The sequence below is a fragment of the Pseudorasbora parva genome, chromosome 2 (genome assembly GCF_024679245.1).
Source record: "Pseudorasbora parva isolate DD20220531a chromosome 2, ASM2467924v1, whole genome shotgun sequence".
NCBI lineage: Eukaryota > Metazoa > Chordata > Actinopteri > Cypriniformes > Gobionidae > Pseudorasbora > Pseudorasbora parva.
Window position 1 is genome coordinate 61,503,120 of NC_090173.1, and position 25,399 is coordinate 61,528,518.

Sequence of the window (25,399 nt, forward strand, 5' to 3'; positions counted from 1 at the left end):
CTTCACAGACATGCTTGCGCTCTTTGCCGCCTAAATTGGATTGCTCGCGATCCGTCCGTAGCTCATTTATATAAAATAAAATACTGAAGTTTTTGGGAAATGGGTCATACCTGAAATACAACATCAAGGATGCACATTTATTGCATGGACGGAACAAACACTTTTGTAAGTGTCTAAAATGCATACGCACAGTTATGCACAATAATACATGAAATGTAACAATGTTGTTTAACTGAATATATGAAGCAAACTGCTAAAGTACTACAACATTAACAACACTGAAATAAGATTGTGCGGTTTATCTATTAATCAGAGGCGCACTAAAGTTGCATCCGATGCTATAGCAACAGTAGACACCGGCGTGTTTACTTCAGATTTATCATTAGGAAAATGTTCAGAATAAAGAGAACAAAGAAGGCTTTTCTTTCTATTCCATGAAGAAAAGTTAGTTTAGGATTAGCTGGAAACGTGCCTGATGTTTCCTCTCCATTGAAGCATTGCTTAATGCCTGGAACACTTTAATAAGGTTGTGTAGCCATTAACACTATCATACACAATAGTTAGCACTAACTAACGATACTTTTACGGTCTTTTTAAAATTTGGCTCATGTACATTTCTACAAATGCCGTTTTATATAGACTATTAAGGTAAAGTGTGTTATAATAATAAAACAATAAAATAATAATAGGACCTAAAATTAACAATGGAAAAAAGTTTTTTTTGTTTTGTTTTGGTAACACTTTACAGAAAGGTTCATTAGTTCATTAGTTAACAACCAATAATGAACTGCAACTTATGAAGCATTTATTTTTCTTTGTTAATGTTAATTTCAACATTTACTAATACGTTATTCAAATCTTGTTAACATTAATTAATGCACTGTGAACTAGCGTTAATAGCTGTATTTTTATTAACTAACATTAACAAAGATTAACAAACACAGTAACACATGTACTGCTCATTGTTAGTTCATGTTGGTGAATAAATTAAATAATGGAAACGTCTCAGGTTACGTATGTAACCCTAGTTCCCTGAGGGAACGAGACGCTGCGTCGAAACGCTGTGAGAACGCCTCTGCGTTAATGCGTCGTGAAGCGCCTGTAGAACCATTCCATCGGAAAAAAGATCGATCGTCGGCGTGATGACGTCATCGACCGGAAGCTATAAAACGTCCGTGAAAACAAACAGGAACTAACTTCTGATAAAGCCTGAAGTAAGTGATCACGGACACGCCGGGAGTATGGCAAAGCGACGCAGCGTCTCGTTCCCTCAGGGAACTAGGGTTACATACGTAACCTGAGACGTTCCCTTTCGGGGAACTCGAGCTGCGTCGAAACGCTGTGAGAACGCTTATACCCACATCGCCATAGGACCAAGTGTCTCGTATGTGTGAAGCCGAAGCGCACACGGTTACGAGAGTACCTGTGCCCCTACTGTAGATGCCAGGTCTAGTTCGTAGAACCTGACGAAGGTAGAAGGAGACGACCATCCGGCCGCGTTGCAGATATCGTGGAGGGAAGCCCCCGACAAGAGTGCTTTAGAAGCAGCCATACCCCTGGTTGAGTGCGCCCGGACAGCCAGTGGAGATGGCTGCCCGGTAGCTTCATAAGCAAGTGAGATGGCCTCGACCACCCACTTGCTCATCCTCTGCTTGGATACTGGGGCCCCCTTCTTAGGGGGTCCAAAGCAAACAAACAATTGTTCCGATTTTCTCCACAGGGCAGCTCTGTGGACATAAGTATCCAGTGCCCTCACAGGACACAGCAGATTTAACCTTTCCTGGTCTGACGTCATAAACGGAGGAGGACAGAAGGCTTGTAGAGTGATGGGGCCCCGTGGGCTCGTAGGAACCTTGGGGACATAACCCGGCCTGGGATGCAGAAATGCTTTCACCATCCCTGGCGCAAACTCTAGACATGAGGGCCCTACTGACAGGGACTGAATATCTCCTATCCTTTTAAGAGATGAAATGGCCAAAAGGAAGATAGTTTTTAAGGTGAGGAACTTATCCGAAACCTCCTCCAGAGGTTCGAACGGAGGTCCGGACAAGCCCCTCAAAACAATGGCCAAGTCCCATGCTGGGACCCTCGAGTGCATAACTGGCCTCAACCTTAATGTGCCACGAAGGAAGCGTGTAATTAAGAGGGTGTCTTCCCAAAGACACTCCACTGCAAGGGACGTGGAAGGCACCCAAGGCCGCCACGTACACCTTAAGTGTGGAGGGGGTCAACCCTGCCGAGAACCTCTCCTGCAGGAACTCCAGCACTGTACCAACCGGGCAGTTAACTGGGTCCCACTGGCGTTCTCTGCACCATGCTGAGAAAAGTCTCCATTTCAAAGCGTACAGCTTCCTTGTGGACGGAGCTCTGGAGTGTAGGATGGTCTCCACGACCTCGGCCGAGAGACCTTCCTCTATGAGCCTAGCCCCCTCAGAGGCCAGGCCCACAGTTTCCACATCTCTGGGCGTGGGTGCAGGAATCTCCCGCCTGCCTGAGAGAGTAGATCCCTCCTGATCGGAATCTCCATCGGAGAGCCTTCCAGGAGAGATATTAGGTCCGAAAACCATACTCGGGTCGGCCAGTTCGGAGCCACTAGAAGTACCTGGGCCCCGTCCCGGCGTACCCTCTCCAGAACTCCTGGAAGCAAGACAATCGGGGGGAAGGCGTACAGAGGCAGCCTCGGCCACTCCTGTACCATGGCATCCAGCCCCAGCGGGGCCGGATGGGTCAGAGAAAACCACTGCGGGCAGTGAGAATTCTCCGCCGAAGCGAACAGGTCTATTTCCGCTTTCCCATAAACCTTCCAAAGGAGCTCCACCACCTCTGGGTGGAGTCTCCAGTCCCCGGGCCTCGGCCCCTGTCTCGACAGGCTGTCTGCTTCCTGATTCAGGGCCCCCGGGATATATACTGCCCTGATTGACAGCAATTTCCCTTGGGCCCACAGGAGGATCCGATGTGCCAATTTGTCCAACGGACGAGACCTCAGACCCCCCTGGTGATTTATATAGGCCACCACGGACGTGTTGTCTGTTCTGACTAGTACATGGTGGCCCCTGAGGTCGGGCAGGAACTGTTTCAATGCAAGAAACACTGCGAGCATCTCTAGCCGATTTATGTGCCAGTGCCGCTGATGTTCCTGCCATAGACCCTGGGATGAGCGACCACTCATGGTCGCCCCCCAGCCCGTGAGAGAGGCGTCTGTCGTTAGCGTTACGCGACGAACATGAGCCCCCAACACGGGACCCTGAGATAAAAACCCCGGGTTTTTCCACATGACCAGAGCACGTAGGCATTGCCGCGTGACTTTGATCGTGCGGAGCGGATTTCCCCTCGGGGAGAACCCTTTTGTTTTGAGCCACCACTGCAGTGGCCTCATGTACAGTAGGCCAAAAGGTATCACGTTGGACGCTGCTGCCATGAGACCTAACAGTTTCTGGAACCGTTTCACAGTGACGGCTCGGCCTAGCTTCTGTTCTTTGGCGGCTGCCAGGATCGATGCTATGCGTGTTGGCGATAATTGCGCCCGCATAATTACCGAGTCCCAGTTCACACCTAGAAAAGTGGTTCTCTGAGCCGGAGAAAGCACACTCTTCTTGGCGTTCAGCCTCAACCCCAGCTTCGACATATGGGCGAGAACAGCATCTCGATGCTGAACCGCCATCTGCTCTGTATTCGCTAGAATCAGCCAGTCGTCGATATAGTTCAGTATGCGGATGCCCTGTAGACGCAGCGGCGCCAGAGCTGCATCCACACACTTGGTGAACGTGCGGGGTGACAGTGCTAGACCGAAGGGAAGTACACGATATTGGTATGCCTCTCCCCCGAAGGCAAACCTCAGGAACTTCCTGTGATGTGGAAGGATGGAGACATGAAAATACGCATCTTTGAGGTCTATGGTGACAAACCAATCCTCCGATCTGACCTGCGCTACAATCTGTCTGAGTGTAAGCATCTTGAATTTGAGCTTGGCCACCGAGCGATTCAATAGCCGCAGATCTAATATCGGGCGTAAGCCCCCATCCTTCTTCGGCACGATGAAGTAACGGCTGTAAAAGCCAGACTCCCTGCTGGGAGGGGGAACCCTCTCTATAGCCCCTTTTTGCAGGAGTGTCTCTACTTCCTGTGCCATTTCCAGAGCCTGCTCCGGGCCCACCTCTGTAGGTAGGACACCGCAGAAAGGAGGTGGCCGACTTTTGAATTGAATGGCGTACCCCCTTTCTACTATCTGCAGGACCCAACGAGATATATTTGATAGACGTTTCCATTCGTCTAGAAAATCTACTAAGGGAACCAGCCTCTCGAGGCTGGCCTCTGGTGTATTTTGAGCAACAAATGCAGTGCCCTGAAGCGGCAGACCGGCAGGGAACGACTGACTTGACTGCTCGGGGACCCCCCGGAGGGGGTGCGGACCACCCTCGGGTGGCCCGCGGAGACCGACTGCGCCCCGGCATTGCGGCGGGGTTGGCAGCGCGGCCCCCCGAGGGTGCCGTAGGGAAGCGGGTACCGTTAGCAGGGGTAAACACCGCTTCCCTACGGGGGGAACCACCCTCAGCGTCCTGACGCTTCTGGCGTCAGGAACGCTTCGACGAGGCCTTCTTGGCGATCAGGACTGTCCGCAGATCAGCCCTGCCCCTCGAAGGCCTCGCCTGAGAGCGCCGCCCCTCGTCCCCGCGCTGAGGGGGAGCTCGAGCGGCGACGCTCTGTTTTTGTTGCGCCCTGTGAGCGGAGCTCGTACTCGGCTTAGGCTGCCTGATGTCAGCGGCAGCCCCAGGGACCTGGACCCGGAGAGGGAGAAACTGCTTTAGCGCCGCAGCTTGTTTCTTTGACTCCTGGAACCTCTCGGTGACAGTGTGTACTGCGTCACCGAAGAGGCCACCAGGAGACAGCGGCGCGTCGAGCAGGAAGCTCTCTCCCTCTCCTTGATTTCAGTGGGGTTGAGCCATAAATGTCTCTCCGTAGCCACCAATGCTGCCATAGAGCGGCCAACACATCTGGCCGTCTCTTTGGTGGCCCAGAGTCAGATCAGCTGCTGTTCTTAGCTCATTTATGACATCACCCCCCACTTCATCACGTCCATCTAAGTCCCTGAGCAGGTCAGCCTGATAAGCCTGCATTATAGCCATGGTATGCAGGCATGCAGCAGCCTGACCTGCCGCCGAGTACGCTTTGCCCACCAGTGCCGACGTTGTTTTTAATGGTCTGGTGGGCAAAGTCGGGGCCTTCAGGGACGATGCCGAGGAAGGCGAGAGATGGCTCGCGAGCGTCTCTTCTACCTTTGGCATCGCCCCATAACCGTAGTGCTTCAGCCCCATGATGTTGCTGTAGACCGAAGTCTGAGGGCTGAACACACGGTATGATGCCGGTCTCCTCCATGATGTTGCCACCTCGGTGTGCAAATCATGGAAGAATGGCAGGCCCCGCCGCTGAGGTTCTGAAGCGCGAGCGGGCAGGAATCTTTCATCTAATTTGCTAGATCTCTTTCTTCCTGCCTCAGATCTCTCTACGGGCCAGTCAATATTTAATCTGGCCACAGCTCGCGTTAGAACCTCAACGAGCTCCTCACTCGCAGGGGACTGAAGTGGCGAATCTTCAGTCGCGATGCTCTCAACGTCCACCTCCTCGGAGCTGGATAGTTGGAGCACCGGCGGCTCTCTCGGGGGGGAAGAAACCGCAATGCGTGCTTCCAAGCCCCGAGAAGAACCGCTGGATGGAGCAGGTGAGGGCAGAGATAAGGCAGCGCCCGTCTCAAACCCCTCTGCAACATCCAATTGTGAACCCCACGACTGCAGCCTCCGCTCTGCCTCGGCAGCAGCGGGACCAGAGCCGCGGGGAACACGAGCCGAGGCACCCTCCTCGAAGAGTGCCCGGCGGGAGCGCAGCGTTCTCAGTGGCATACGCTCACAGTGCTCGCAAGCAGCCCCCTCGAGGGCTGCCTGGGCATGCTGCGCTCCCAAGCAGGCAACACAAAGAGAGTGTGTATCCCCGCTCGTGATGTAGCGTGGGCAGGGATGTACACACCTCTTGAACTGACTGCTTTCACTCGCCATTTCTCTATCTATTTATTTTCTCTTTTTTGTAAATATAAGGAATATTTAACAAAGGTTGGAAAAACTCTTTCAATAGACAGACAAAAACACCAAATAGACAGACAGGTTCACACAGATCGCTTGCTGAAGGCTCAGAAGCTAGTTCCTGTTTGTTTTCACGGACGTTTTATAGCTTCCGGTCGATGACGTCATCACGCCGACGATCGATCTTTTTTCCGATGGAATGGTTCTACAGGCGCTTCACGACGCATTAACGCAGAGGCGTTCTCACAGCGTTTCGACGCAGCTCGAGTTCCCCGAAAGGGAACTAATGAAACATTGTAAAGTGTAACTGTTTTTTTTTTTTTTTTTTGGTAACACTTTACAATGTTTCATTAGTTAATGCATTAGTTAGCGAACAACACCTCTGTTAAGCATTAGTTCATCTTTATTAACATGAGTTATTAGTGTTAGTGCTAGCAGTTCATTATTAGTTCATGTTAACTAATGAAGCTTATTGTAAAGTGTCTCTGGGTTTGTTGTGCACTCTCTGACATCGGAAGGCCGCTGTGTAATTAACACACCGACTAAGGCCCCCGTTCACACTGCAGGTAAAAGTGGCCCAAATCTGAATCGAATCGTTCTGAATTGCCAAAAATCATTCTCGAATCGAAAACCTATGAATCGTGAGTTGAATCGATTCGCTGCCTACTAGGGCTGTCAACGAATATTCTAAATTCGAATATATATTCGAATAGTTTTTAAAAAACGAATTTCGAAGGTGAAAATTAATATTCAAATAAAAAATGTAAAAAACTCCCCCGCCGCGGTAGTAGAGGCGCGGATGTCTGCTTTGCGAGTGAGCACGCACATGGGGTTTCAGGGACCGGTCACAGGAGTCGCACTGTCACTGCTGAAAGTGGACGCGTCCTGCAGGGGAAGATGGCAGAAAGTGCAGAGCCCAACACGACCGCAGCAGAGAAAGAGATTTTCACTCCAAAATCTAAAAAGCCATGTCTGGAAGTACGTTGGATTTTGGTCGGTAGGAGGTAAAATTGTTGAGCCGCGAGATAAAGTTATATGCAAGCTATGTTATATGCAGTTAGCATACCATGCCTCATTTTATTTAACGTTAAACAGAAACATTACTAAAATGTAGGGCTACTGTACTGACTGAAGAGATGTTGCATGAATAAAGGATAAATGCACTGCTTTCACTGGTGAGATTATTTACCATGTCAAGGAAAAAGCTCTTTTGTGTAAGTAATACGTTGTCAAATATGTATAAACTTAAATAGACTACCTATACAAGTTGTTAATGTCTCTTTGTATTAATTTGTCCTGTTATTGAGGTAATGCGCGTCATTGACAAAATGCGCGGCCAGATGTTCGAATAGTCGTGTTTGTTTTAGAGGGAATATTCAAATGTCATTTTTGAGCAATTTTGACAGCCCTACTGCCTACCCAGATTCACAGCCCTACTGTATCATGATAGCATCGATATGATGGACAAAATTGTATTGTAGTTGCGAGTACACCAGAGTCCTATTTAACTATTCTTGCCTGATTAAATGCTGCAAAGTGTCCTCCTTTTGGTAAGTGACCATATTTTATACTATGAATTAGGACATGATTGGTTAGGTGTGACGTGAAAAGTGACAGAACATTGAATCTTTCTGGCAGAACTTACGCAAAGGTTTCATTTCTCCCAACATTCGGTTGTACCTTTTGACCCGTCTCGGCCGTAAGGTCATGACTAGGGGTGTAACGATTCGGTTAACAACGATTCGATTCGTATCACGATTTGAGGTTGTTGATATGATTTAAGGACGATATTGGTTCATTTAGAACGATATGATCTGAAACGATTCATTCACTTGAAATCAACTCAGTAACTTTTTAGCCAAAAATTTAAATCAGTGTGAAAGTTTTGATCCACAATAGTGGCCCTTATTTCATCAAAAAAATCTCTATCTCTTCCTCAGTTTTGCCTCTGTACCTTTCCACCACACATCCTCACTCCTCTTCTTCTTCTCCTTGTCTGTTGACCCTGTTTGTTTCATTGCTCTTTTATCGTCAGAGTGTGTAACACTGTGTTGTGCTCTGTCTATGCTTACTAACCGAAGCTTCATGAGATGTTGCTTCATGAGTTTAGCAACAAACTCAAGATTTCCTCAATACAGATCTTTTGTAAAACAGGTTAAGAATCATAAATCAAGTTCAGATTTGCTAATGTAAAATGAATTTGTGAAAATCATAAATGTCTCAGATCTGAAGTCAAGACTAATAACAGAAACTGAAAGTGATAGAAATCATTTTTACAGTGCACATTAACCCACTGTTGTTGGAAATTTTCTTCTTGCAAAAATAATTTCCCAAAGATCATTTGATTTCAGAAAGACTTTATTCACAAAAGCCGAGTCTCTCCTGCAGGAGACAACTCCAGTTTATTGGTTTACCTGGCATATATACACAGCTGCTTTCCCGAAATGGTAACAACCTTCAGCTAGTTTTCCAGTTGGCTTCCTGGCTCATACGTCACCACTAGGGGTGTAACGATTCGGTTTAACAACGATTCGATTCGGTTGAAATAAAACAGTCACACTGATTTAAATTTTTGGCTAAAAAGTTACTGAATTGATTTCAAGTCACTGAATCGTTTCAGATCATATCGTTCTAAATGAACCAATATCGTCCTTAAATCATATCAACAACCTCAAATCGTGATACGAATCGAATCTGTGCAAAAGGCTCAAGTGATGTGGATCGGGCCAGAGCATGTACAGCGAGTGTTCGCTCAGACCACGCCCCCTTTCAAACATGTTGCAACATGTCCTGGCTTGCAGAGAATGCGTCAGTTTAGTTTCACTTTATAAGTAAAGCTTCAGGTTGTGTTCGTGTGCGTCAGTGACAACAAGTAAGTTATAATTATATCACATATGTTAATATAAGTAATTTATAGTTGAGTTTTACAGTCAGTGACAGCCTTTATCTCTGTTGTACTGTATGTGTAGCTTGTATGCTATTTTGTATTGTAGTTTACATTTCAGGATATGTTTAGCACTGTTGATTTAAGTAGCTAGGGAGAGTTATTAGCCTCAATTGTGCTTATGATAGTAAATATCTATGTTTATTCCTTTCCTTTAGAACCATACTTACACTGTAAAGCACCAAAGAGAATAGTGCCTGTGCATCTGTATGTTAAATGATATATATTAAACCCTTCAATGAATATCCCTGCCTTCCGTGTCCTGACTAGACACCCCATATTGGTGACAAATTTCCATAACCAGTAGAGCCCCATTACAATTTATGGTCCTTCGAGCCGGATTAGAGTCAATGATATGGCAACCAGAAAAGAAGGAATCAGCCTACCTGTTTCACCTGTGCGCCCCAAACGCTCAGTGCAACGCCCAAGATATCTGGATGATTTTTTAGTTGAATATACAGATCAGAATAGCTTAGCACAGATGCACAGGCACGAAGAGGAGAGGGAGCTACTCAGTCCTGCTAAAAGCATATCTTCAATGCCACCAATGCAGAATGCAAATGAAGCCATTGTTCATCAGGTTTTGGAGACAGCGCGGCAACAGAGTGAAACGGCCAAGAAACAAACAGAGCTTTTGGAGCTTCTCCTGCAGCACCATTCCCCTCAGACCTCAGCTCAGTGGTCAAGGAGGTCATCACGGCATCAGACCCCAGTACGGCAACTCCATACAGACAGAGGAGGTGAGCCACAGCCTTTCCCAGTCCTTACTCCTCCTCACCACCATAGAACTGAGGATCACCCAAGTGTAGCTGCAGAGTTAACCCACCAGCTAGAACAAGTGACACTTCCTCCACCTCTCAGCCGAGTCATTCAGCCCCCTCCGCCCACGCTCGACCCACGCTATGATGTTCAAGCTATCAAGCAAGAAACTGAACATGAACCACCCAAAAGGCCATCCCAGGGCCTACAGCAGTCAGCAGGTGCCTCATCACATGGCTCACTCTTATCTTACCCCATATCAGGTAATTGTAAGCCCAATGCAGCCACACTCGGCAGCCAACATGAGAAAGTTAGGGAATCTCAGTTGGGAAATCCACATCTGGTGCCACCTGAGCCTCAAATCTATCTTCCACATGTTGCCCCTCCCAGATCGCTGCATGTGAATCCAGCTCTCGAACAGATTAGGCCTTCACCTGTGCACCAGTCGATACATCAGCCTCCTTATGTACCCCAATCCTTCTACCAAGGGAACCCAGCCATGTTGGCCCATTATCCCTCCTATGGGTATCAGTATGCACCCCCCAATATAGAAGGCCCAACATTTCCTGACTTCACCAAGGAGGATAGAGCTCAATATGTGGAGCTACGCCTTTCCCTTAGCACACTCCTTCATCCTTCTCAGTCCGAGCACTATAAGTATGCAATCTTGCTGAAGCATGTCAAGGTGCCACCTGCACATCGCCTTGTGCTAGCTCATGCAGAATCTAATATGCCCTACTCTGAAGCTCTGAAATCACTGGATGAACGCTATGGACGACCATATCAGTTTGTGCTGAAGGAGATAGAGGACATGGAACGCCTACCCCCCATCCGTGATGATAGAGCTCTTGATGAGTTCTCCATCAGAGTGCAGTCGCTTGTTGGGATGCTGAAAGCTCTCAGAGACGAAGGCCATGAGGAACTCCACTGCGGATCCAATGTGAAGCGCCTTCTAAGCAGGCTGCCCAAGCACCAGCAAGACAGATTTCGTCGTCAACAGTATAGGAAGGACCCGGATAAGCTGAAGCTAACGCTCACTGACTTTTCAGAGTGGCTGAAGGCAGAGGTCAGATGCCTGGACATTGAGCCTTCACTTCAAACTCACAGTGAGAAGGATAAGAGAGAATTCAAGCAGCAGAAATCCAAGGTTAAGATTACTACTGTTATGCATGGGACAGGTAACTCCAGTAACCATCCATTCGACACACCCTCCCAAGCAGCTCATTCTAACCGGATCCAAGGGAAGGGCAAGATATACTGCCCTTACTGCGAGGCAGAACACTACCTCAGCCAATGTGAGAGTTTCGCTAAGCTTACTAAAGCAGAGATGGTGGACTGGATTAAAGTCAAGAGAAGGTGCTGGAGATGCGGACGATCTCACCTAGCTTCTGCCTGTGACCTCAAGAAGCCGTGTCGCTTTTGTAAGTCGAAACACCTTTCCATTCTTCACGAGGTCAACCAGAGGAGTGAGAATGAGCCTACCATCACATCGACAGCAGAGACTCACTACCTGGATCAGCCAAATAGATATAGCCATGTGCTATTAAAGATTGTCAGAGTCAATTTGCAATACCAGGATAAAGTGCTGGACACGTATGCAGTTCTGGATGATGGCTCTGAGAGAACCATCCTGCTTTCGTCTGCAGCACGCCGTCTGGGAGTACAGGGTCAAGCAGAAGACCTCACACTCCGTACTATCCGACAAGACATCAAGATACTGTCAGGCTCACGTGTGTCTTTCACGATCACTCCAGCTTCCCAACCAACAAAGAGGTTCTCCATTCAAGGCGCATTCACAGGTGAACACCTAGGCCTCTCACAGTACAGCTACCCAGTTACCCAGCTCCAGAGAAGATATCGACATCTACGAGGTCTGGCAATCCCAGCTATCGATGGAGCGCAACCAACCCTCCTAATTGGATCGGATAATGCTGATCTGATCGTTCCGATTGAGCCAGTGCAGCTCGGTCCCCCTGGTGGTCCTGCAGCAGTCAAGACTAAGCTCGGATGGACACTTCAGGGTCCAGCAAAATACTTACAGAAACAGCTTCCCTCCACACGGTGCTTGTTCACCACAGTTTCCTCCCCTTCTGTTGAGCTGTTCAGTCAAGTTGAACGGTTGTGGCAGTTAGATACACTGCCTTTCAAAAGTGAGAGATTGGTGACTAGATCGAGGCAGGACAAGTACTCAGTGGACCTGTTAGAGTCTGAGACCATCCGTGTAGAGGTAAATGGAGTGCATCGGTATGCTACACCCCTTCTACGAGTCCCAAACATGCCCAAGATGCAAGTTTCAAAGGAAGTTGTGATGAAGAACCTGCGAAACACAGAGAAGAGGTTAGTACAAGACCCACTGCGTGCATCTACCTACCAGGAAGAGATCAAGAAACTGGAGATTGCTGGGTACGTCACCAAGATTGACTCCTGCGAGGCGGACTCATCAGAGGAGTCGTGGTTTCTGCCTCACCACATGGTCAGACATAATGGAAAGGAACGGATTGTCTTCAACTGCAGCTTTCAGCTGGGCAGACAAAGTCTGAATGATTACCTACTTCCTGGTCCAACCTTAGGTCCCTCACTCCTTGGAGTCCTCCTGCGCTTCAGAGAGCATCGAGTCGCAGTAAGTGGAGACATTAAAGGGATGTTTCACCAGGTCCGCCTGCTGGATAGAGACAAGCCCTTGTTGAGGTTCCTTTGGAGAGATCTAAAGACTGACAAACAACCATCAGTTTACCAGTGGGATGTCCTGCCATTCGGGACGACGTGCAGTCCCTGCTGCGCGATCTTCGCTCTTCAGAAACACGTCACTGAGACAAGTCAACCAGGGGAAAATGTCCACCACAGTGTAGAACAGTGTTTCTATGTCGATAATTGCCTGCAGAGTCTACCCACCGTAGTAGAAGCCAGGAACCTTGTGACGAGACTTAGGACCCTTCTAGTTGCAGGTGGCTTCGATATTCGTCAGTGGGCCAGTAACCAGCCAGAGGTGATTCGCAACCTTCCTAAGGAGGCCAAGTCTGACAGCAGCGAAAGATGGGTTTCTCAGACGCATGGTGAAGCTCAAGAGATGACTCTAGGACTCAGTTGGCACTTCATGCAGGACACACTCCATTACAGGCATCGCCCGGTTGCCCCAAGCAAGACGACCATGCGAAATATCTATAAGATATTAGCAAGCCAGTATGATCCCCTAGGTCATATCCTGCCCTTCACCACAAGGGCCAAAGTTTTGGTCCAGAGACTGTGGACCAAAGACCGCGACTGGGATGACCCAAACTTACCGGTCGACCTCCTGCAAGCTTGGACTACATGGGAAGAAGAGCTCCCTCAGCTCCCGATGGTCAGTCTCTCCCGGAGTTACTTCCCACTTGCTGTGGATGTAAGTGCCATCACCCTCGAACTTCACGTCTTTTGTGATGCGTCAGAGTCTGCTTATGGGTCAGTTGCTTACCTACGAGGTGAGGATCCTCATGGCCAAGTCCAAGTAGCTTTTGTGCTGGCACGCTCAAGAGTGGCACCGAAGAAACAACAGTCAATCCCACGCCTTGAGCTCTGTGCCGCCCTTACCGGAGCTCAGCTTGCCCAGATGATCCAGAGAGAGCTCACCCTTCAGTTGAGAGACACAGTGTTGTGGTCTGACTCCACCACAGTACTTACCTGGATACAGTCAGAGTCCTGCAGATACAAGGTGTTTGTAGGGACTCGTGTATCTGAGATTCAGGAGCTGACGGATCACCGGTCATGGAGGTATGTGGACACACAGAATAACCCTGCCGACGCTATCACCAGAGGGATGACACTCTCCAACCTAGCCAAGCCAAATCAATTCAGCCAAGGTCCTGCCTTCCTTCAGCTACCACGTGAGAGTTGGCCAGCCACAACTTCTTTCGTGGAGGTCCAAGATGAGACAGAAATGAAGAGGTCTGCGTTCTGTGGCATTATGTCAGTCATTACTGGATCAGAGATCCCAGCCGCTGAAGACCACTCTACCTTTGAAGATCTCCTTGAGGCAACGACTAGGTCACTGCATGGGGCGGCCTCCCAGTCAAGCGGCCTCAGTGCAGATGACTATGCAGAAGCAGAACTCCGAATCCTTCAGAGAGCACAGTATGATAGCTTTCCAGACGAAGTCAAGTGCTTAAAAACAGGGAAAGCACTTCCATCCAGCAGTCGGCTCTTGTCACTTGCTCCAGAGTACGACGTCTCTAGGGGCCTTATACGAGTAGGTGGTAGATTGCGCCGTTCTACCAGTCTGGAAGAAGATGTCGTACACCCAATTGTGCTAGAACCTAAGCACCATATTACCAAACTTATCATACGACAGTATGACAACAAGTTACTCCATTCTGGATCTGAGAGGGTCTTTGCAGAGCTCCGACGCAAGTTTTGGATCCTCCAAGGCCGCGAAGCTGTGCGTCGTCATCAGAGATCCTGCCCGGAGTGCCAGAAATGGAGAGCAAAGCCAGTTATTCCCAAGATGGCAGATTTGCCCCCTTGTCGTCTCCGCCTCCTGAAGCCCCCATTTTATTCAACAGGAGTAGATTGCTTTGGTCCGTTCCAGGTCAAGCGAGGTCGGAGTACCGAAAAGAGATGGGGAATAGTTTTTAAGTGTATGACCACCAGGTGTATTCACTTGGAGGTGCTGCCCAACATGGATACCGACTCGTTCCTTATGTCACTCAGAAGGTTCATCGCTAGACGGGGAACTCCCTTCGAGCTTCTCTCTGACTGTGGGACCAACTTCCGTGGAGGGGAGTGTGAGCTCAGAGCAAGTTTTGAGGTCATGTGCAAAGAGCTGCAGACCAAGTTGTCTAAGCACCAGATCCGTTTCCAGTTTAACCCCCCAAATGCACCTCACTTTGGTGGAGCCTGGGAGCGGGAAGTTAGATCCGTTAAGGCTGCGCTCTACGTTACTCTTGGAGCACAGACAGTGACCGAAGAAGTCTTGCAGACAGTTCTGATTGAGGTAGAGGGAATCCTCAACTCCAAGCCGCTGGGCTATGTGTCGACAGATGTAGCCGATGTGGATCCCGTAACCCCTAACTACCTCCTCATGGGGCGGCCTGACTCTTCACTTCCTCAAGTGGTGTACCCTGAGTCTGAGATTCTCAGTCGGAGAAGATGGCGGCACAGTCAGGTGTTAGCTGACCAGTTTTGGACCCATTTCATACGGAACTACTTACCTTTCTTGCAGTCAAGGCAGAAATGGGTAAAGGATACAGAGAACCTCACTGTTGGTACAGTGGTGATGGTAATTGACCAAAGGTTACCTCGTGCGTTGTGGCCTGTGGGAAGAGTCACCAAGACCATTAGGAGTGTTGATGGTAAAGTTAGGACTGCTGAGGTGCAGGTGGACAAGAGGACCTACACCAGACCAGTGGCCAAGCTCATTGAGCTGCCGGCCATCCCGGATGATGTCTCGACAACAGTTCCGGTGGAGAGTTGAGCCTTTCTAGAAGATAATTCACATCGTGAATTATGGGGCGGCTGTGCAAAAGGCTCAAGTGATGTGGATCGGGCCAGAGCATGTACAGCGAGTGTTCGCTCAGACCACGCCCCCTTTCAAACATGTTGCAACATGTCCTGGCTTGCAGAGAATGCGTCAGTTTAGTTTCACTTTATAAGTAAAGCTTCAGGTTGTGTTCGTGTGCGTCAGTGACAACAAGTAAGTTATAATTATATCACATATGTTAATATAAGTAATTTATAGTTGAGTTTTACAGTCAGTGACAGCCTTTATCTCTGTTGTACTGTATGTGTAGCTTGTATGCTATTTTGTATTGTAGTTTACATTTCAGGATATGTTTAGCACTGTTGATTTAAGTAGCTAGGGAGAGTTATTAGCCTCAATTGTGCTTATGATAGTAAATATCTATGTTTATTCCTTTCCTTTAGAACCATACTTACACTGTAAAGCACCAAAGAGAATAGTGCCTGTGCATCTGTATGTTAAATGATATATATTAAACCCTTCAATGAATATCCCTGCCTTCCGTGTCCTGACTAGACACCCCATATTGGTGACAAATTTCCATAACCAGTAGAGCCCCATTACAGAATCGTTGTTAACCGAATCGTTACACCCCTAGTCACCACATTCCATGATCTTTTTCTGTCCATCATGCATCTTCTACATGTCATTTTCAAGCACGTTGTCAACGTCCACACAAACTTAATACATGGCAAACACAACCTCAGCAAACAGCCAATATCTAATAGTGTCTTATATACAGCTTATTTTACATTAAATTCAATAATACAAATCTTCTACACTGTCTAAATCTTAAGGGGAAGGAGTGTATTAAATGTGCTTATTGCCTGTAATATTAAGCCACGTCCAGTTGTTATGTACGTGAGTTCTCCGTTTGTGTTTGAGCACTAAAACAGTAAAAGACAGTAAAATAAGTGAACATGCTGAGCATGTCTGTCGTTCATCTCTCCAATCCACCATCCGATCATAACATATTACACTTAGACTTGTTTATTTGCAATTTTAACCGCTTCTGAACTGTGTAAGAGAGATGTGGCTGCACACCTTGCCAGTGTTAATTGACATGTTTTACGAGCATGCATACACACAAAGCTCATGCACAGAAGCCAGCTGTCACAGTGTACTAAACAGAATTGGTAACACTTTACAATAAGTTTCATTTTTTTGCAATTAGTGAACATGAACTAACAATGAACTGCATATATAAAGCATTTATGTATCTTTGTTAATGTTAAAAGATAATTCCTGATTCTGGTGTGTTTTCTCTTCAACAGATTCCCACCGCCTCACTCCAGATATGAACACAGTGAATAAACTCCTCCATCTGTCTGAGAGAAACAGAGTGATTACTTTCCCTCGAAGCTTACAGCTTCAACCATATCCTGATCATCCAGACAGATTTGATTATTATACTCAGGTGTTGTGTAGAGAGAGTGTGTGTGGACGCTGTTTCTGGGAGATTGAGTGGAGTGGGGAATTATTTGTGTCTATATCAGTGTCATATGAGAGCATCATCAGGAAGGGAAACGGTAAAGAGTGTTTGTTTGGATACAATGATCAGTCTTGGAGTTTGTTCTGCTCTTCCACCAGTTGCTCATTCAGACACAACGACATATGGACTAAACTCCCTGTAAAGCCCATCTGTAGAATAGGTTACAGTAGAGTAGATCGCTGTGGAATACGAGTGTATGTGGATCACAGTGCAGGAACTTTGTCCTTTTACAGCATCTCTGACACAATAAGCCTTATCCGCACAGTCCAGACCACATTCACTCAACCACTCTATGCTGGGTTTGGCTTTGGTCGAGGATCATCAGTGAAACTGTGTTGATGAATCACAATAGATTGTCGAGAGATTCTGCCCATAATGCTTTGAGCTGAATGATAAACCAGTAACATTGATATGGTATAGGGTCTTATTTTCTCTTCATGATATCCTCATATAGACCGTCAGATCAGTGTGTGTGAGTGTGTGAGTCACGATGAGTGATGGTGTGTATCTGTACTTTTCTCAAACTCCGTCATTTAGTCTTTATGGTAGTGTCACATAAATCTTTTTATTATTACTATCAAACTTACCTTTCATTAAAATGTTTAATTCAATAAAAAAGTAATTTGTTGTAAAATCGATAAATGTAAATGTATTAATAAATGTAAAAATAAATAAAATCGAATCATCTGGGGCCAGTTGTTCTTCGGTTGTTCAAAAGGTAAAGAAGGAATCTGAAATCAGATTAGATCACATAATCCAATCCTAGTTTCAATCTGGATCAAACCTTCAGTTCGTGTTGTTCAAAACTTGTCAGTAGGATATGGATAAATTTGATTTAAAAAAAACAGGATTATCCTGATCCCAACAGGGGGTAGGATTTCAAGGTGGATTCCAGGAAGAAAATGTAGTAAACCTTTAAAACTGGTCAAAAAATACAACATTTGTGTCATATAATCCACAAATATTTTTACATTTAGTAATAATTTACATTTATCGATGTTACAACAAATGACTTTTTTCCGATCCGAAAACTAAAATCCGATCAGTTTACCTTTGAACAACTGGCCTCAGATGATTTAATTTTATACACATATTTTATTTAGCTCTTGATTAGTTAGGCTAATTGTTAAAGTAATAAATCAGAAGTAGACATTAGGCCACCTCTTATGCCTTTTGCAAAGATTTCGCTTCCATAATATAATCCCCAAACAGCATTTATCACTTATAAGACTTTTTACTTCTCATCAATTATAAGAGATGAACCAGTCAAAAGTTCTTTGCGAGCCAATGCTACGAAAAAACGTTTCTGAGAGAACGCAAAAGCATTTAAATTTCTTTTTTTTTCAACTCATATTTTTTCCATCAGTTTGTCCCTCCAGGGGCTCCATAGAGCACTAGTAATCCAGATTTGTTTATCTGAAAAAGTGTGTATCTGGATCAGGGTGATCCAATCCAATTTTGCTTTGAAAAACCAGCACAACAGTAAAATGGATTACCTGATCCTGGATAGCAAAACATGGGATTTCCAAATCCAGATAATTTTGATCCAGATTAAATGTTTTGAACAACTGACCCCAGATCATACTGTAAACTCTTGATCAGTGAAAGTATGAGGTTGTCTGGAGCTAGAAAGTCTCCTGACATGATGAAACCATGTTTTTCTACATGAACTGTGGTAATACCATGGTTTTGAATTCATAATGTAGTGTTTTTCTGAGAGTGTTGTGGTGAATAATGTTGGCGTTTTCTTTCTATATCTGTCATGCTCTCAGTCCTGTAGTCAGCACAAATAATTCAATATATTAATAAACTTCTCTTTAATCAGAGCACGGAGAGTAAATGATTGTGTAATGTAAAACACCCTCATTAGCTTCTTCTGCATCTAGGAGCAGTTCAGAAGACGAGTGACCCATGTGATCTATACGATTAACTTTGACCTTCCAATCCCACTTGATTATGATCTCTGCCAGTGTTTCTACATATTAAAGAAACCTGCTGTACCTGGAAAATCTCTTGATTACGCATGTAACCCTTGTTCCCTGAAGGAGGGAACAGCGAAGTACTTTGGACGTCACCAACGAAGTAGGATCACTTCTGGGAGCCCCTATGAGCTTCGAGTGTATAGAGAATGGGCCAATGGCCATTTCACAAGCTCACACTTGCATCAATTAAATAGAGTAAAGATTAAGTGTATTTGGCGTGCTGTCCGGGGAGGGCTCCTGGCTCTGAATTTTTGCCTGAACCCAGAGTTCTGGAATTTTTCACAGGCGAATTGGAATCACAATGGAAAATGCTACAACTGCTGCCACTTCCAGCGAACCGCGTAAGCCCTTCAGACCCTCGTCTCTTCCCACTCAGCAGAGTACTAGATAACGCTGAGAAAGCATGACCCAAAGGGATGCTGCAAAGACCTCATCCTACCAGTAAGGAGGTATTATGTGGAAAATACACATGTGGACTGGCCATCCAGGCAGTACAACATACAATATGTCTCTGGGTGGCCAAAGCCGACCTGGGCAGTAGACAATACCGGGCAGAGATGGCAGAGCGGACTGTGGAAGAATACACATGTGAGACCGCCGAAGGGGTCACAACTATGGCACCGAGCTCAGCGGGGGATGCAGCACTGGGGTGGTCTTACGCTTCTAGGCCAGGAGTCAGATACTCCGCCACATCTGACGGCTGCATTGTGGTGATGGAACTCAACAGGGTGTGCCAATCTGGTGAACTCTACTGGAGAATATAAGGGCACTTATCCATTGGGAGGGGAACGGCGTAGCAAGCTCACTTTAGAACGGGTACTTCGGTGTTACTGGGTGGTTGAAGCGAGCACACAGGAAGAAACTGGCCCTACACAGAGGCTATATAATCTAGCAAACTTGTGGGGTATTGCCCAACCGCAGCTCTACATATATCTGTCAGTGAGGTGCCATGTGGTTCACCACCTGGTCCAGGAAGGGAGTGGTGTGAACCTTGGGCACATATCCAGGCCAGGGTCCCAGGATTAAGTGAGAGCAAGGCATATTTAGTCTCCTCGCTCCCCTCAGGAACCTGACGATCAGATCGTGCTTCCCCACAGACTTACCATCAACTACATCATGATGTGCGGCGATGGCGGCAACATACACTTTGAGGGTGAAGGGAGACAGCCTTTGCTCCAACCTATCTTGTAGGAAGGAAAGCACAGAACTGATCAAACATCTTTCAGGGTCTTCTCATCAAGAAGAGCGCCACTCAACAAACAAGTTCCACTTAAAAGCATAGGGACGTCTTGATTACCTAGAATTACCTATGACCAATATATAGAGTTTCCAGAGGTCTGGACGCAGGTCTCTGAGTCAGAAGGTCCTTCCTCAGAGGAACACTAATTACGTTAACCAGGTCCGGTTGGGCCTGCTCTTTGTCCATCTTGACTTTGCAAAGAGTCTGTGCTAGAAGGCTCACTGGGGGAAATGCATAATTGTACCAGTGCATCCGTGCCAACGGTAGACTCATTGCAACATGTCCGGGACCTCATACATAAACACTTGTTCTAGGGGAAGACCTGGCCGTAGAAACGATGGGTCCGCCCACGAGCTGAAAGTTTGGCGGCAATTCTGTTATTGTTACAATGAATAAAGTAAGGGGACCACCTTCCCGATGTTAGGTGAGTCTCGACCTTAATGCCGAGATAGTCATATTCCCGCAGTGGGCACATAAACTATCCACAAACCCTGCATATATATATATATATATATATATATATATATATATATATATATATATATATATATATATATATATATATATATATATAAAATGGCCACGCTAATCGCCATTGGCCCAATCTCTATACATTCGAAGCTGATAGGGACTCCCAGAAGTGATCCCAAAGGGAACTTAAGTTTGTCTTTGATCTGTTTTATTTGTCTTATTTTGTGTAATTTGCTACTTTGTTGTTATTTTTAATAACAATTAATAAAATAAGGTAACAAAAATAACTATCATTATTGTAGTGTTATTATTATTAAATTGAAATGTCTTATATCTTGCAATCAGATTTGCATCATATCGCCCAACCCAAAATGACACAATATGAACTCTGCTTTATTAATTCATACACTGTTTTTACATGTATTTTTTAAATTGTAAATCACATTTGTAGCTATTTGCTTATTAATACTGTAATATCTGGTATAAATGTTTCTGCACCCAAACATTACAGTTTTGCTCATTGGACAGAATCTCGCAGTCTTTCAATGAATCAATCAATCAACTTTATTTATATAGCGCTTTTACAATCACGATTGTGTCAAAGCAGCTTCACAGTGTCAAACAGGATAATATTGCAACAAAATTAGATTTGGCTGTACAGTCGTTCTGGAGAAAAGTGATGTTATCAGCTTATTTTAATTTATCATATAGCGACAATGTTGGCAGATCAGTATTATAGTTTATAGAATTAAATAAAACCTAATTATTTATTTTTATTTGTATATTTAGTTGAATAACTTGGATCATAATTTTAGTGTCCCCAACTGAGCAAGCCAAGCCAAAGACGACAGTGGCAAGAAACCAAAACTCCATCAGGGCATGATGGAGAAAAATAAACTTGGGGTGCCAGTTCTCTTCTGGCCTATTAACACACAGTGTATGATTATTATTCTGGTAACCTTACAGGTCAGAAATCATATTAGATTGGAATATTCCAAATTTCAGGGTATCACGCAAGAGACAGGTTCACTTAGGATGGCGAGTCAATTACACAAGAGTATGAATACTTGAAAGATCTGAGTTATTGCACCGGAGACGGGTTTATTGAGCATGAGGTGCCGGTGAGAAAAATTCAGAGGCGACACCATCTGACACGGTCTCAGCAGACACTCCAGGATGCATTGGTCATGTCCAGGCGCAGGTCCACCATCCGATCCGGACACTGCCTGGATCTGGGATAAACCTCGGGATAAACAGAGAGACTAACTTTCGCGTAAATGCCACTCTTTTTATGATGTAACGAGTACATCAGGTGTTATTGGAAGTGTTTGCGGTTCCGGCTGACCTAATTAATGCAGCCTAACAATCAGTCAATTGATCTGAATAATGAAAGTTAAAAATGTTCTATGTGTATGCCATAGTAAAGAGATGTGTTTTTAGTCTAGATTTAAACTGACAGAGTGTGTCTGCTTCCCGAACAATGCTAGGAAGACTATTCCAGAGTTTAGGAGCTAAATAGGAAAAGGATTGACCGCCTGCAGTTGATTTAGATATTCTAGGTATGATCAACTGGCCAGAGTTTTGAGATCGCAATAGACGTGATGGAGTATAATGTGTTAAGAGCTCGCTTAAGTACCGGGGAGCTAAACTATTTAGTGCTTTGTAAGTAATAAGCAAGATTTTAAAATGTATGCGATGTTTAATAGGGAGCCAGTGCAGTGTTGACAGAACTGGACTAATATGATCATACTTCCTGGTTCTAGTAAGAACTCGAGCTGCTGCGTTTTGGACCAGCTGGAGATTGTTTATTAAGCGAAGAATTCAATAGTAATAGTTCAATTCAATAGTTCAATAGTAGTTCTTAGTATGATATACATTTGTACATTTATATGTACGTTTGTGATTTTAGACGCAACAACATGTGAATACCCAGATAGCAAAATTACATTGAAACATTGAAAGAACATAGATCGACAACAACCAGGATATCAATATATTTTTGTCTGAACTTGAGTTACCAAAAGTGATGGAGGAACAAAATAAAAAGTTATTAACTACAATAACTAAAGAAGAAATCCAATTAGCAATTAAAGGATTAAAGGGAGGGAAGATGGCAGGGGCAGATGGATTTGGTCCGGTTGCCGCTGCAGTGCTCCTATTTGATATTGCCACTGCAGTTCTCCTATTTGATGCTGCCGCTGCAGTGCTCCTCCTATTTTGATGCTACAATGCTCCGCCATTTTGACACTGCCGCTGCAGTGCTCCTCCTATTTGATGCAGCCGCTGCAGTGCTTCTCAATTTGATACTGCCACTGCAGTGCCACGCCAATTCGAGACTGCCGCTGCAGTGCCCCGCCATCTTGAGACTGCCGCTGCAGTGCCCTGCCATTTTGAGACTGCCGCTGCAGTGCCCCGCCATCTTGAGACTGCCGCTGCAGTGCCCTGCCATTTTGAGACTGCCGCTGCAGTGCCCCGCCATCTTGAGACTGCCGCTGCAGTGCCCTGCCAATTTGAGAATGCTGGAGGCTGCTGCAGTTACCCGCCAGTTTGAGCAGTGCTTTGCTTGATGCTGCTGCAGTGCCCCACCAATTCGAGAATGCTGCTGCAGTGCCCCGCCAATTCGAGAATGCTGGAGGCTGCTGCAGTTCCCCGCCAGTTTGAGCAGTGCTTTGCTTGATGCTGCTGCAGTGCCCCACTAATTCGAGACTGTTGCTGCAGTGCCCCGCCAATTCGAGAATGCTGGAGGCTGCTGCAGTGCCCCGCCAGTTTGAGACTGCCGCTGCAGTGCCCCGCCAATTCGAGAATGCTGGAGGCTGCTGCAGTGCCCCGCCAGTTTGAGACTGCCGCTGCAGTGCCCCGCCAATTCGAGAATGTTGCTGCAGTGCTTTGCTTGATGCTGCTGCAGTGCCCCGCCAATTCGAGAATGATGCTGCAGTGCTTTGCTTGATGCTGCTGCAGTGCCCAGCCAATTCGAGAATGATGCTGCAGTGCTTTGCTTGATGCTGCTGCAGTGCCCAGCCAATTCGAGAATGATGCTGCAGTGCTTTGCTTGATGCTGCTGCAGTGCCCCGCCAGTTTGCGAATGCTGCTGCAGTGCCCCGCTCAATGTCTGACTGCTGCTGCAACACCTCACTTGTAACCAGCAGCTTACCTCTTCCCCTTTTTAGTTCCTGAAGCATCCCTCCTCCTCCCCTGCTCCTCCTTTTGTACAATTTTGTACACCACCCTGGTGGTGGTTGAGGAGAGATCCCTGACACGAGTGTAAAGCGCTTTGGGTGTACAGTAGTACATATGAAAGCGCTATATAAATGATTCATTCATTATTTTATTCATTCAATTTGCCTGTTATAGGGGGGGGCAATCGGAGCTCGGGTAGAATATCCTCTCCGAGCCCCTCTATAGCAGACCGCAAGCCAAATCTGTTTACCACTTTCGGTAAGATTATATGGGCACACAATCTCGTGAAATATGTGACTGTTTCTGGTCCGTGTTAGAGGAGCTCAGCTTAGCCTGACAGTTAGCCTGCCCCAGCCCAGGATAGTTCCTCAGCATAAGTTGCCAGAGTTGAGTTTTGTTCCTGTTATCTTGTCTGTCTCCTGGCCGTTTATCTGAGTTCCTGTGGATTCCCTGTTAGATTTATGATCGCTCTGCCTGTCTTCACGAAGGATCATCTGGTGTTGTTTCCCTTCCTCGTTCGGCGGTGGACTAGTTTCTGTGATCGCTCCTATCTTCTCCACGGAGGATCTGGGTTTTCCATTGAGTCCCTGCGCTGCCAAGAGTTGACTGTTCCAGACACCATCTCTGCATCTGACCTGTTACACCACTCTCACCTGTGTCTACAATAAACATCAGTTTCTTATTCCCCATTACAGTAGAGTGCCGAAGTCATGACGTCACTTTGTAGGCCAAAACGCAGAAGTGAGTTAGCATTTTAGCACTTTCGGTTCCCTCGCTCTAAAGTCTATGGGTTTTTTGAATGGGTTTTTGCTAAATCGCCTGAAATAAGGTCTGTGGTTAACAAAGCCTCTAAATATTTTCACGTTTTGATCTATGACATAAAACACATTCGTTCTAACCTGCTTGTGATTTTTTTTTAAACTTTATTGTGTCTTAAAAACAGTGGTTGCTAAGTTGCTAAAAGGGACTACATCCTTTGGCCAGGACTTAAGACGTCATCGTGACAAACGGGAAATCTCATTACCAGTTCTTCATTTCTGTGGAGACTGAGACTGTAGTGTTTTGTTTTGTCCCGAGATGGAACCACAAGTCGTCGAATGAAAGCTGTGCTGTTCTAACTTTACATGTCCAGATTTATAGTGGTTCTCTCCTCGATATATGATCAATCGTCTAAGTAAAATGACACGATTGTAAATTGATACGTCTAGCTTACGTCGTTAGTGCTTCTGAGGTGGTAAAAACATGTTTTTTTTCTGGCAAATTAGCAAATGGTATGCAAACATACAATCAAACATAATACAGTGAAAGATAATCTTTAAAGTCTATTTGGGGCACGATGATCAGGCATAATAGCCTAATCTTAATCACAAAGAAAATAATATTAAGGTTTATATAAACTAACTAAATAATAAACAAATAAATAAAACATTAACAAACAAGAAAACAAATCTCAGAGAGGCATGCATAAAGCCAATTAGTTTCTAACATTTTTGGAAAAAACGATTGGGCAATATTTCTCATGAAAAAGTGGATAAGTGTTCATACACAGCGCAGATCATAATGAGCGAACGTGTTTTTTAAATAAAGTTTGAGGAAGCTTGATGAGGATGTGCATCGCGACTGTGTGCTATAGTCCGTTTATAGCCTACCGTTAGCATTTAATATCTGATGGCTTTATTTAGGCTTCAAACGGTATACATTTTGGATTCACTTGTAAAGATTATCTTGATAGACAAAACGTGTAAGGGTCATAACTCTTTGTTGAACACAGA

The 25,399-nt window shown here is 45.7% G+C and overlaps 2 protein-coding genes across 2 annotated transcripts in view; both read left to right on the top strand.

Moving 5' to 3' along the window:
- The window catches only part of LOC137049537 (uncharacterized), a 73,072-nt gene extending 55,976 nt beyond the window's left edge, over positions 1-17,096 (top strand). Inside the window, exon 14 of the mRNA XM_067428088.1 lies at positions 16,540-17,096. Coding sequence (XP_067284189.1) covers positions 16,540-17,096 — 557 coding nt within the window. The remainder of the gene's footprint in view (positions 1-16,539) is intronic.
- Positions 8,886-15,220, top strand: LOC137089659 (uncharacterized). Its single transcript, XM_067453229.1, has 2 exons — positions 8,886-8,943; positions 9,174-15,220. Exon 2 carries the CDS (start codon positions 9,371-9,373, stop codon positions 15,218-15,220), a length of 5,850 nt encoding a protein of 1,949 aa, XP_067309330.1. The 5' UTR covers positions 8,886-8,943; positions 9,174-9,370.
- Positions 17,097-25,399: the final 8,303 nt, after the last annotated feature.